General features: G+C 51.5%; 1 protein-coding gene across 1 annotated transcript in view; it reads right to left on the bottom strand.

The window, feature by feature from the left end:
* The window catches only part of LOC136468665 (chitinase-like protein PB1E7.04c), a 44,087-nt gene extending 39,027 nt beyond the window's left edge, over nt 1-5,060 (bottom strand). The window contains exons 1-7 of the mRNA XM_066467156.1: nt 4,992-5,060; nt 4,804-4,882; nt 4,736-4,745; nt 4,097-4,357; nt 3,620-4,013; nt 3,313-3,535; nt 3,112-3,235 (exon numbers count right to left, since the gene is read on the bottom strand). Coding sequence (XP_066323253.1) covers nt 3,112-3,235; nt 3,313-3,535; nt 3,620-4,013; nt 4,097-4,357; nt 4,736-4,745; nt 4,804-4,882; nt 4,992-5,060 — 1,160 coding nt within the window. The remainder of the gene's footprint in view (nt 1-3,111; nt 3,236-3,312; nt 3,536-3,619; nt 4,014-4,096; nt 4,358-4,735; nt 4,746-4,803; nt 4,883-4,991) is intronic.
* Between the last annotated feature and the right edge of the window lie 8,179 nt (nt 5,061-13,239).

Raw genomic sequence — 13,239 nt, 5'->3', positions numbered from 1 at the left:
GAAATACAAGTGGGCACACTTCCTGGGACAGATATCTTTTTCTTTTTTCTTAAGAGCACCATGCATTCTTCGGACAACCTACTTCTCCGGTGATGACGGTGGTCGGAGGCGTCAAGAATTCAAGCCTCGCTTGTCGGAGAAGGTTCAAATGGCGTGTCGCAGCATAATACATGATGCTCGGGGACTAGCTGTGGGGGTATTAACCCCTATACCCTTACGGCTAAGCTTGGGCTGGCCCGGATCGATGGGTTCAGTCCACCCAAAAGATGACGTGCGGCCCAGTCAACCTGATCGGAGTCCCGCACAAGGAATCAAGACGGATTTGGCGACCAAGCAGGATCCTGGTCGGTTAGAATAGGAATCCTTATCCGGCCAGATATGGCAATTGTAACTGACTAGGATTAGTTTCCAGATCTGTAACCCTGCCCCCCGGACTATATAAGGCGGGCAGGGGACCCCTCTAAAAAATATCTCTCATTGACATACAGCAATACAAATCAGACGCAGGACGTAGGTATTACGCCTTCTTGGCGGCCGAACCTGGATAAAACCTCGTGTCTGTCTTGCGTCACCGTCTTGTTTGGGGCTTGCGCATCTGTCTGCCGATAATCTACTACCTTGGGCATACCCCTAGGTAGACTGCCGACCATATTTCGTCGACACTGAGCAAAAAAGAGGCAAAGAGAGACAAGACGTAAGGGTAAAAGAGAAACAAACACGCAAAAAGAAATAGCAATAAAACCTACCTGAAGTTTCTCACCAAAAGAAGACGCAAGGGTCGACAAGCTCCCCCAGGCTGCGGTTAGCTCCGATAACCGATGAGTGGCATCAAACTGTTGCACCACGTCACCAGAAATCGAAGGGCCGCCGGAAGCAAGAGAAGGGGAAAAAGAAGCCGGCTGGGGTGAAGCAGGAGCGACCAGAGCAACCTCCAGGGAAGCCGGAGCTAAACCCCCAGAAGAACCCGGCGCGACGGCCACAGTTACCTCCGGAGCGACCAAATCCGCGACTCCGCCAGGTAGCTACCCAATCTCGATCACTACAAGGTGGAGACTTAGTGCTAAGAAGGATACAAAAGACTGATGGACGACATAAGCTACTCAGTCCTTGGGAAGGCCCGTTCATTGTCACAAAAGTCACTGGACCCGGCACATACAAGTTAATGACCGAAGATGGAAAAGAAGTCAGCAATACATGGCACATCAGCCAGCTAAGAAGATTCCATGCGTAAAAACAACTCAGGAAAAACAGACATGCAAGCCGCAAGGGACCTACGTTCACAACCAACGAAAGACAATACTCTTCAAAAACATATGTATTAGTTTATACTCATGATCAATAAAGATAATATTCATCCACAGCATGCCGTGTCATGACTTCCAACGAGTTGTTTTCACGAAACAAAAAGCAAAATGGCTGAAAACATGCCTGAGCGTCCCGGCCGAGAGCAAAATAGCTGAAAAGATGCTTGAGCCCGCCGATGAGGGTAGCTAAAAGCTAACACCCGAAACAAAAAGCAAAATGGCTAAAAACATGCCTGAGCATTCCGGCCGAGAGCAAAATAGCTGAAAAGATGCTTGAGCCCGCCGATGAGGGTAGCTAAAAGCTAACACCCGAAACAAAAAGCAAAATGGCTGAAAACATGCCTGAGCATTCCGGCCGAGAGCAAAATAGCTGAAAAGATGCTTGAGCTCGCCGATGAGGGTAGCTAAAAGCTAACACCCGAAACAAAAAGCAAAATGGCTGAAAACATGCCTGAGCGTCCCGGCCGAGAGCAAAATAGCTGAAAAGATGCTTGAGCCCGCCGATGAGGGTAGCTAAAAGCTAACACCCGAAACAAAAAGCAAAATGGCTGAAAACATGCCTGAGCATTCTGGCCGAGAGCAAAATAGCTGAAAAGATGCTTGAGCTCGCCGATGAGGGTAGCTAAAAGCTAACACCCGAAACAAAAAGCAAAATGGCTGAAAACATGCCTGAGCGTCCCGGCCGAGAGCAAAATAGCTGAAAAGATGCTTGAGCCCGCCGATGAGGGTAGCTAAAAGCTAACACCCGAAACAAAAAGCAAAATGGCTGAAAACATGCCTGAGCATTCCGGCCGAGAGCAAAATAGCTGAAAAGATGCTTGAGCCCGCCGATGAGGGTAGCTAAAAGCTAACACCCGAAACAAAAAGCAAAATGACTGAAAACATGCCTGAGCGTCCCGGCCGGGTGCAAAATAGCTGAAAAGATGCTTGAGCCCGCCGATGAGGGTAGCTAAAAGCTAACAACCAAAACAAGTCGGCCGAAATTTAACTTCAAAAGACCCTCCAGCACTTCGTTCCGAAAAGCAAGAGGCTCGGGGGCTACGTCCAGATAGGAAAAGAACGAGTGCCACTCAAGAAAGCACTCGGATGCCGAAGTTTATCAAGGCAGCATTCTATACCGAGTCATTTCACATAGCGCAGGCGAAAGGTTGTTAATGCAAAGCACTCGACGGATCACAAGGGAGAAAGAAAAGAAAAGTACTCGACAAGTCGAGAGGCTTCGTCAGAATAACGCGCAGAGTTATTTTACGGAGCAGAGACAGGAACAGGACAAAGTACTCAGCAAGTCAAATAACTTCAACCGCACCCAGGCAAAGAATACATCAACAAAATAAAGAATCTTCATTTAAAAAGGAGTGCAATATTACAAGAGAACGCTCAATTGAGTCAGGCATTGTCATCAGAAAAAGAAATATCAATACTTAGACTATCTACAACTCTACTGGCTAGATCTTCGACCTCAGGCTCCATCTTTTCAACGGCGTCGAGATATTCTTGGCTTTCAGCTTCTTCCGCTATCTTGGAGAGGGGCGCCTCTGGAGCAAGGACCCGGACCTGGGCCAGCACATTCTTGGTACAAACTTGGGCACACCTCTTCGCGAACTCTTGGAAACGAGTCGGAATCCGGGGAATGAACTGCGCCCAAGATTGCCCGTCATCCGCCGGAGTCCGAAGGACATCGGCTACTGAACGAAAAGATTTCCACAAAGCATTCCAATTCTCAGTAGCCGTCGCCAGCTTCCCGGACAAGTTTTCAATAGTTTTTTGGGCCTGCACAAGATCTCTGTCAGCTCCGCGCCTAATCAACCTAGCAAGGGCAAGTTCTTCCTCAGCATGAGTTATTACCTCCTCAGCTTTATTGTGACTAGAACGGACAAGAGCTTTCATTTCTTCAATACCTTCCGAGAGCTTCTGCTTCTCAACTCGGAGAGCTAGGCAAGACACCCAAGAACAAGTCAGCAGGAAAACAAGTCAAAATACAAGAAGAAACAGGCAGAACCCACGGCACCTTTGCATTCATTCTTCGCAGACTCCACTGCAGCATCTCTCTGCTTCTCCGTCTCCACTACCCGGGCGCGAAGGGTTTTCTCCTCTTTCTGATGCACTTGACGCTCCGTCTCCAACTCAGCCCGGAGGAGGTCAAGATCGGCTTTCAGAGCGTCCACCTCCGAAGACAGCTTCCTCTCATTCTCAGATGAGAAGAAGAAGCCAGAATGATCGCGAGAGAAAGACTGAGCAAAAAAGAGGCAAAGAGAGACAAGACGTAAGGGTAAAAGAGAAACAAACACGCAAAAAGAAATAGCAATAAAACCTACCTGAAGTTTCTCACCAAAAGAAGACGCAAGGGTCGACAAGCTCCCCCAGGCTGCGGTTAGCTCCGATAACCGATGAGTGGCATCAAACTGTTGCACCACGTCACCAGAAATCGAAGGGCCGCCGGAAGCAAGAGAAGGGGAAAAAGAAGCCGGCTGGGGTGAAGCAGGAGCGACCAGAGCAACCTCCAGGGAAGCCGGAGCTAAACCCCCAGAAGAACCCGGCGCGACGGCCACAGTTACCTCCGGAGCGACCAAATCCGCGACTCCGCCAGGTAGCTCTGAAGCCCCCGCCGCGACTTCATCAACAGAATGTTGTGAGTCTCGAAGCTCAGAACTCGTTGGCATGACGGGAGGCAGAGAAGAAGTCGATGAAGAAATTAGAGAAGACGAAGCACTGAAAAGTGATAAAAGGAAACACCAATAAGAACCAGAGGGAGGAAGATAAAAGCCAAAAAGATGAAGCAAGAATCTACTCACCCGACTACTTTTTTCTTTGCGAAGCCAAGAGAAGGCCTCGCAGGGGGAACCACGACGGCGAAGACGTCCCCGCCGCCCAGCGACGGGAGCGGGACAGCCGACAGCGGAGCCGCGGAAGAAGTCGGGGCTGGAGCGGTGGAAGAAATCCGCACCGAAGGAGCAGTACAGCTCGGGGCAGAAGCAACCAAAGAACTCGACCCCGGAGCTTCGGAAGAGGTCGGCGGGAGAGCCTCGGAAGAACTCACACCCGACCTCCGATTACTTCAAAAAGTTCAAGACTAAAATTAAAAACAAAGAGGAAAAATTCAAGCCGACAAGAATATGAAAAACGACTCACCGCCGCATGATGAGAGGAACTTCATCATCCTCTTCTTCCTCAGCCAGCGAAACCAGAACACCCGCTGAAAAAGAGATGAAGAGTACTCGGTTCAAGAGAGAAACATGAAAATAAAAGAACAAAGAATACTAAATGTGCTCACCTAAGAGCATGCTAGCAACAACTGGAGTACCTGAGGGAGTACTTGGTTTGCGAGGCTTCTTGGAGACAGGCAAGCCAGATGAGGACCCGTCCATTCGCCCCCTCTTCGGGACACTGCGAGGACCGCGAGGGACTAGACGAGGAACATACTCTTCATATACATCATCAAATCTGAAAGAGACCCCAGGAAGGGCTGTAAAAGTTTGAGACTTACTAATTGCAGAAGTACCGGCTGAACGATCCTCAGCCTCCGCCACAGCAGGGAGAACATCAAGGGGGATCGGATCAACAAAGTTCCACCCAAGCACCTACGAAAAAAGACAAAACACCAAGACAAGGAAAAACTAAGCAAGAACGGACGCAGAAAGAGTACTTAAAGAACTCAAATAAAAAGAAAAAGGAGAACAGGCAACTCACAGCCGGGGGCGGGTTGTTGGCCGAGTACTCAGGGACGGCAGGAGGAATGACGCTCACTCCTTTCAGCATCTTCTGAAGGCGCTCGAGTACCTCCTCACCGGTCAGCTCAAGAGCTGGGACCATGCGCGAAGGATCCTCGGCCCCAGAATACTCAAAGCCGAGATGTTCCCGCTCTTTCAAGGGCTGAACCCGGCGACGAAGGAAACTTGAAACAATACCAAAGCCGGTCAAACCTTGCTGTTTCAGCATGCTAATTCTATCAAGGAGTGGCTGGATCGCTTGAATCTCAGCAGGTGACTCAAGCTTCTTGTCCCATCGGTCATTAACCACGGGACCAGATCCGGAGTGAACGACAAGAGAAGGGATCAAATTGGCGGCGTAAAACCACTCGGCACGCCAATCTTTGACAGAATCGACCAAGTCGTAATCAAAAAACTTGATTTTAAGACCCTGGCGAAACTGAATCCCACAACCGCCGAGGGCACTGGTTTCCTCACGGCGGGGTTGAGGTTTCAGGCGAAAGAAAAAGCGAAAAAGAGAGAGAGAAGGAGGGATCCCAAGGAAGGCTTCACAAAGATGAACAAAAACGGAAAGATGGAGAACAGCATTGGGGGTTAGATGGTTCAGACTAACCCCGAAATAGCCAAGAAACTGATGAAGGAAGGCGGAAGCAGGAAGACAAAGTCCGGCGCGGACAAAAGAAACGAAAAGGACAATCTCACCAGGACCCGGAGCCGGAACCCGATGCTCGCCCGGAACTCTCCATTCAGCGATGACTTTGCTTTGGATCAAGCCATCACTAACAAGCTCGCGCAGCTGGTCTTCGCCGGTCGTCGGAACAGGCCAAACCTTCTGAGCCGCCCTCATGGCCACGAACTCTAGGTTTTCAATCAAAGACAGGGATGACTCCTCGTCCACGAAGGTCGCCTGAGACTTGCTTGCGGTCTTCTTCTTTCCCATGAACTGGCGGAAGCAAAGAAGGCGCTAAGGAGGACGAAGCTAAAATAATGGCGCTCGGGCAATGACGACAATGACGGCGGCGGGTTTCTGAGAACTAGGGTTTAAAAGCAAGAGCTAGATGACAAGGGAAAGGAAGATAAAAGGGTCTTTAAATAGATTTCTCAACGATACAAACGGCCCATAAAGCCCGTTAAAGCGCAGCGTGGAAACGCAACGGTCCATTTACCGACGCAGCTAAAATGATGGAGGGCACGAATCCACACAACGGTAAAAACCAACGGGCAGATTTCAGACTTATCCGCACAACACCACAGCAGGATTATCAGATAACTACAAGAACAACTCGTCGAACCGAGAAGAAAGAAAGGGCTAACTCGATAGCCTCATGAACGACAGGGATCACAACAGAAAGGTCAAAGACAACTAAGAAGACAAGATTCGTTACATTACAAGCGACTTCAAAAATAGAAGATTACAAACCTTACAAGACCCGACGAACTCGGCACCACGAAAAGCAAAGTAGCAAAGAGGAACACGGGCACGACTAAGCTCTGGAACGACTACGTGTCCCAAATTGCTACTCGGAAGGACAAACCGCCATCAGCTACACTGTTTTCTTCAAAGGACGAACGCAGTGCATCCAAGGCGGAAATCAGCAGCACGGCAGGGCAACATGGAGCAGAGAAGGTCGGCGGGCATCTGTCTACCCAAGACCGATGTGATGCTGGATATGGTGTTGATCTGCACCGGACGGTCTCAAGACAGGCGACGAGGATCAACCCAGAACTGCCGGATGAAGGAACAAAGCCCACATCACAAGACTTCCTCCAACTACCACCACGTACATCCTGGCACAATGCTGTCGCGGGATTAGCCTACCTCTAATCCCTATCACAAGACTTCCTCCAGCTACGACAAGACACATAGGAACTACAAAATACGCCCGGGGGCTGCTCTACTTCACAAACTACCATGTTCACAACCAAGAAGTTTTCAACAGAATGGCCAATGGATGCAAGCAAGCACTCCGGGAAAGTACTTATAGGCCAAAGGATCGGCGCACATAGACCAAGGGTACCAACGAAATAAACCCAACAAAGGACACAGTGAAAGGACAGGACTCAATAATGGATGACTCAGGCGAGAAGAAACAGTACTCGAAGACGGGCATATTCGGAAGAATATACCAGCACAGTACAACCCGTGAACAAAAGGCATTTACACTCAACCACCACCACACAACTACATCTGACAACAGCAGACTATCAAAAGAATACGCCAACACCTCGCATCCGATTCCTTCCTGAACAAAACAACACGGATATACGCTCAAAAAAGAACCCGGATTGAAGAAAAACAACCCAGATAAGTCGAGAACAGAAATCAAGACAAAAAAGAACTTGGATTGATCAGAAAACAACCCGGATGAGGTACATACAAGTTCAGAAAGAACCTAGACGAAGTGCAAACAACCTGGAAGAGGTACATCAAGAGCCAGAGAAGTCTGGAAATGACCTGGATGAATAAAAACAACTCGGAAGAGCATCACGGCTTAGTCAAACACTAAGCTCGGGGGCTCAAGTACTCAAGACTACAACAAAGACAACACATCAAGACCCTTCATCCGATTTCTATTCTAAAGAAAAGTACTCGGAGAAGGCTCGGGGGCTGCGGGATACATAACCCCCAAAAATTTTTTGAAGACAAGAATCTGGACCCTCCAACTTTTGCAAGCAAAAGCAAGAGGCTCGGGGGCTACACTCAGTGAGTGCAATTTTTACGAAAAATTGCACCCACCCAAAAAGAACTCAGAGCAACCAAGAAGACTAAAGGGACCCTCTGGCTTCTTGTCCCAACAAGCAAGAGGCTCGGGGGCTACACTCACTGAGTGCACTTTTATTCAAAAGTGCACATCAGCTGGAGAAAAGACGAAGAAGACCATCTCAAGATTTCACTTCAAGAAAGAACCCGGAACAAGTCTACAAACAACCCGGCCCTTGAAGCTCAATCATGAAATGCTCGGGGGCTTGTCGATGCGGGACCCATAAGGTTCCCCACGGAGAAGAGAAAAGAAGACCTAGTCCTACTAGGATTTCCTACATGTAATCCTATTAGGACTAGTTACACGTAATCCTACTAGGATCTCTACTTTGTAACCGACTAGGACTCCCGCCTCTCCTGAACTATATAAAGGAGGGCAGGGGTCCCTAGATCAGAAGCTAACACACACATAGACAACAATTGTACGACACAACCCTTGACAATCAATCCAACGCAAAGGCTAAGGCCGACTGGACGTAAGGTTATTACTCGATCTACGATCGAGGGCCTGAACCAGAATAAATCGACTGTGTCTTGCGTTAACCATCGAGTTCGGCATACGCCGAAGCCCGAACATACTGCCCCGGGTACCCCCGTGGCAGGCTATCGGTGGTAAAACATCGACACAGTTGTATTCAGAATTGGTTCCCAGGATCTTAGCCCTCGAGACTCGTTTATGAGGCGAATGGAAAACTTAGAGAATGTTTGTAAGTATATCACATGGATTTTTTACAAACGTAATAGTTGTATTACACATGACATATGTTACGATCACATGCCAGCCCCCGAGTGAGGTCTGGCCCCTCGCGATTTGCAGGGGTCGGAAGTCACTAAGGGTCGGGGTTCTGTTAAGACAAAACTGATAAGGAAAAGTGTAAGCTTATTTTAAGGATAGAAACGACGTAGCTGCTCAATGTTCCAGGCGTTGGTGAAGACCTCGCCTTTGATGGTTTTCAACCGGTAGGCGCCTAGGCGAAGTATTTCCGCGACGATGTAGGGCCCTTCCTAGGGCGGGGAGAGTTTGTGGCGATCCTTGTTGCTCTGCACAAGACGGAGGACGAGGTCTCCGACGTTGAAGGCTCGACCCCGCACCCGTCGGCTATGGTACCGCCGTAACGCTTGCTGGTACTTAGCTGAACGGAGGAGGGCGATGTCGCGGGCCTCATCTAGTTGGTCCATGGCATCTTGGTGAGATGCCTCGGCTCCCTGTTCGTCATATGCTCTGATTCTTGGTGCTCCATAGTCGAGGTCCGTCGGGAGAACGGCCTCGGAACCGTAGATCATGAAGAAGGGTGTGTAGCCGGTGGCCCGGCTAGGAGTCATCCTTAGGCTCCAGAGCACAGCTGGGAGCTCAGCGAGCCAACGCGCGCCGAACTTGTTCAACCGGTTGAAAATTCTGGGTTTGAGGCCTTGAAGAAGCATGCCGTTTGCGCGCTCGACCTGTCCGTTCGTCCGGGGGTGCGCGACGGCTGCCCAATCGATTCGGATGTGATGTTCATCACAGAAACGAACGAATTTCCTACCGGTGAACTGCGTGCCGTTGTCTGTGATGATGGAGTTCGGTACTCCAAAGCGATGGATGATGTCGAGAAAGAACAGCACAGCTTGCTCGGATTTGATTGTGGATATTGGCCGAGCTTCAATCCATTTTGTGAACTTGTCTATGGTGACAAGCAGGTGGGTAAAGCCCCCGGGTGCCTTTTTAAGTGGCCCAACCAGGTCAAGCCCCCAAACCGCGAAGGGCCACATGATGGGGATCATCTGGAGAGCCTGGGCTGGGAGGTGTGTTTGCCGAGCGTAGTATTGGCACCCTTCGCAGGTGCGTACAATTTGCTCGGCATCGGCTACTACAGTGGGCCAATAGAAACCCTGTCGGAATGCCTTCCCAACCAAGGTTCTTGGTGCGGCATGGTGACCGCATACTCCACCGTGGATGTCGCTCAGTAGGAGTTTCCCCTGTTCGCTAGGGATACAAAGTTGCAGAATTCCGATGTGACTTCATTTGTAGAGTTCACCCTCTACAAGAACGAAGGATTTGGCGCGTCGTGCGAGCCGTCGGGCTTCTGTCTTATCGGTTGGTAGTACGTCGTGGAGGAGATAGTCGAGGTAAAGCGTTCTCCAGTCATTGGGAAGATCGGACTCCATTGCTGGGTCTTCTTCAAGCTCCATGACCTCGGGGTCGGGAGGAGCAGTTGGCAGATCGGCCTTGGGGGTCGGACTAGAAGGGCCATCGTCGGCTTGTTCCGACCCCGCGTAGCGTACCGAGGGTTTGTGTTGATCACTGGCAAAGACGCCTGTTGGAACAGGCTCTCGGCTGGATGCTGCTTTTGCGAGTGTGTCGGCCGCTTCGTTGAGGCGCCTGGGGATATGATTGAGTTCGAGGCCGTCGAATTTATCCTCCAGACGTCGGACCTCTTGACAGTACGCCTCCATCTTGGTATTGTGGCAACCTGACTCTTTCATGACCTGGTTGACGACCAGCTGAGAGTCGCCCCTGACGTCGAGGCGTCGGATGCCCAGCTCGATGGCGATTCGTAGGCCGTTGATGAGCGCTTCGTACTCTGCAGTATTGTTTGATGAGGGAAAATGAAGTCGAACCATGTACCTCATGTGGACCCCAAGGGGGGATACAAAGACTAGTCCTGCTCCGGCGCCCTTCTTCATCAGCGATCCATCGAAGTACATTATCCAGTACTCTTGATCGACGGCTGCTGGTGGCATCTGGACCTTGGTCCACTCCGCGATGAAGTCAGCTAGTGCCTGAGATTTGATCGCCGTTCGGGGGACATAAGAAATGCCCTGATCCAGCAGCTCGAGTGCCCACTTTGCGGTTCTTCCCGTAGCGTCATGGCTACGAACGACCTCGCCGAGGGGGAACGACGTCACCACTGTCACGGGGTGTGACTCGAAGTAGTGGCGTAGCTTCCTTTTGGTGATGAGGACGGTGTAGAGGAGTTTCTGGATCTGGGAGTAGCGGGTTTTGGAGTCGGATAACACCTCGCTGATGAAATATACAGGGCGCTGCACCTTGAAGGCGTGCCCCTCTTCCTCCCGCTCTACTATTAAGGCCGAGCTAACCACTTGGGTGGTGGCTGATATATATAGTAGGAGAGATTCTCCATCGCATGGAGGAACTAGGACCGGTGGCTTAGTTAGAAATTGTTTAACCATGTCAAGTGCCTTCTGAGCCTCGGCTGTCCACTCGAAACGGTCCGTTTTCTTCAGGAGTCGATAAAGGGAGAGTCCTCGTTCGCCGAGGCGTGAAATGAATCGGCTGAGGGCGGCAAGGCACCCGGTGATCCGCTGAACCCCCTTTATGTTTTGGATCGGGCCCATCCTCATGATGGCTGATATCTTCTCTGGGTTGGCCTCGATGCCACGCTCGGAGACGATGAAGCCGAGCAGCATGCCCCTCGGGACCTCGAAAACACATTTTTCGGGATTGAGTTTGATGCCGTTCGCTCGGAGTTTCGCAAAGGTGTGTTCGAGATCGGCGACAAGGTGGTCAGCCCGCTTGGACTTGACTACAATGTCGTCGACATAGGCCTCAACGGTTCGCCCAATGAGATCTCCGAAGCAACTAAGCATACAGTGCTGGTACGTTGCCCCAGCGTTCTTCAGACCAAACGGCATTGAAACGTAGCAAAATGATCCAAAGGGCGTGATAAAAGATGTCGCGAGCTGGTCGGACTCTTTCATCGCGATTTGATGATAGCCTGAGTATGCATCAAGGAAACAGAGGGTTTCGCACCCCGAGGTGGAATCGACTATTTGGTCTATTCGTGGCAAAGGAAATGGATCCTTTGGACACGATTTGTTGAGGCCAGTATAATCAACACACATCCTCCATTTCCCGCTCTTTTTCTGGACAAGAACAGGATTTGCTAACCACTCTGGGTGGTACACTTCCTTAATGAATCCTGCGGCCAGTAGTTTGGCTATCTCCTCGCCGATGGCCCTGCATTTCTCCTCGTCGAAGCGGCGCAGGCGTTGTTTCACCGGCTTGGATCCCGGGAGGATTTGGAGAGTATGCTCGGCGACCTCCCTCGGGATGCCCGGCATATCCGAGGGTTTCCACGCAAAGATGTCCTTGTTAGCGCGGAGGAAGTCGACGAGCGCGCTTTCCTATGCGGAGGAGAGCGCGGTCCCGATTCGGACTTTTTTACCCTCGGAGCTACTAGGATCCAGGAGGACGTCCCTGGAACCCTCTGCTGATTCGAACGATCCAGACGACTTCTTTGCGTCGGGTGTCCCTTCAATGACCTCCTCCCTTAGGGTGGCGAGCTCTTCGGACGCGATGACCGCGGATGCGTGTCCGCAGCATTCGACCTCGCACTCGTAAGCGCGCTGGAAGGAGGTGCCGATGGTGATGATCCCACGGGGGCCCGGCATCTTCAGCTTCAGGTATGTGTAATTGGGTACGGCCATGAACTTCGCGTAACATGGTCGTCCCAGAATGGCGTGGAAAGTCCCTGGGAACCCCACTACATCGAAGGTGAGGGTCTCGGTCCGGTAATTGGATCGATCCCCAAAAGTGACGGGCAGGTCAATTTGCCCCAGTGGCACGGCTTGCCTTCCAGGCACGACGCCATGGAAAGGTGCTCGAACGGGACGGAGGTGCGTTCGGTCGACGCCCATCTCGTCGAGCGTCTTGGCGTACATGATGTTGAGGCCGCTGCCCCCATCCATCAGTACCTTGGTGAGCCGCTTTGGACCGACGATCGGGTCGACGACAAGTGGATACCTTCCCGGGTGTGGGATGGCATCCGGATGGTCGGTCCGGTCGAAAGTTATGGCGGATTCCGACCACCGGAGATAAGCTGGCATAGCCGGTCCAGCGGTATAGACCTCTCGACGTGCGACCTTCTGGCGGCGCCTGGAGTCGTAGGCCGTTGATCCTCTGAAGATCATGAGGGCACCGGTTGGAGTTGGGAAGGCGTCGTCCTTCTCCTCCGTGTCGTTAGTGGTGGGAACGGGCTCCTTCCCCTGCTCCTCCTTGTTAAGGCCCCCAGCCAAGTATTTGCGCATAAGGCCGCATTCCTTGTATAGGTGCTTGGCCGGGAAGGCATGGTTTGGGCATGGCCCCTCGAGCATTTTCTCGAAGTGGTTCGGAGTGCCCTCCGCGGGCTTCCGGCCACTTTTGCGGTCGGCTGCGGCCGTGAGTGAGTTGTCGCGCCGTTGCTTCTTATTTTTCCCTTTGGCGGGACGGTTGGAGGCGCCTTCGCTGGCGTCCTCATCCCGCCTTGTTTTTCCGTCGGAGCGATCAAAGATGGCTCCGACCGCCTCCTCTCCAGAGGCGTGACTGGTGGCGATGTCCAGAAGTTCCTTGGTAGTCCGCGGGCCCCTGCATCCTAGCTTGTGGACCAGGGATTCGCAGGTTGTTCCGGATAGAAAGGCTCCTATTATGTCGGCGTCGGCGATGTTTGGGAGCTCGTTGCACTGTCGGGAGAAGCGCCGGATGTACCCG

This window comes from Miscanthus floridulus, chromosome 8 (assembly GCF_019320115.1).
Source record: "Miscanthus floridulus cultivar M001 chromosome 8, ASM1932011v1, whole genome shotgun sequence".
Taxonomy (NCBI): domain Eukaryota; kingdom Viridiplantae; phylum Streptophyta; class Magnoliopsida; order Poales; family Poaceae; genus Miscanthus; species Miscanthus floridulus.
Note: the sequence above shows the minus strand (reverse complement) of the source record. Positions and strands in the feature narration are given on the sequence as shown.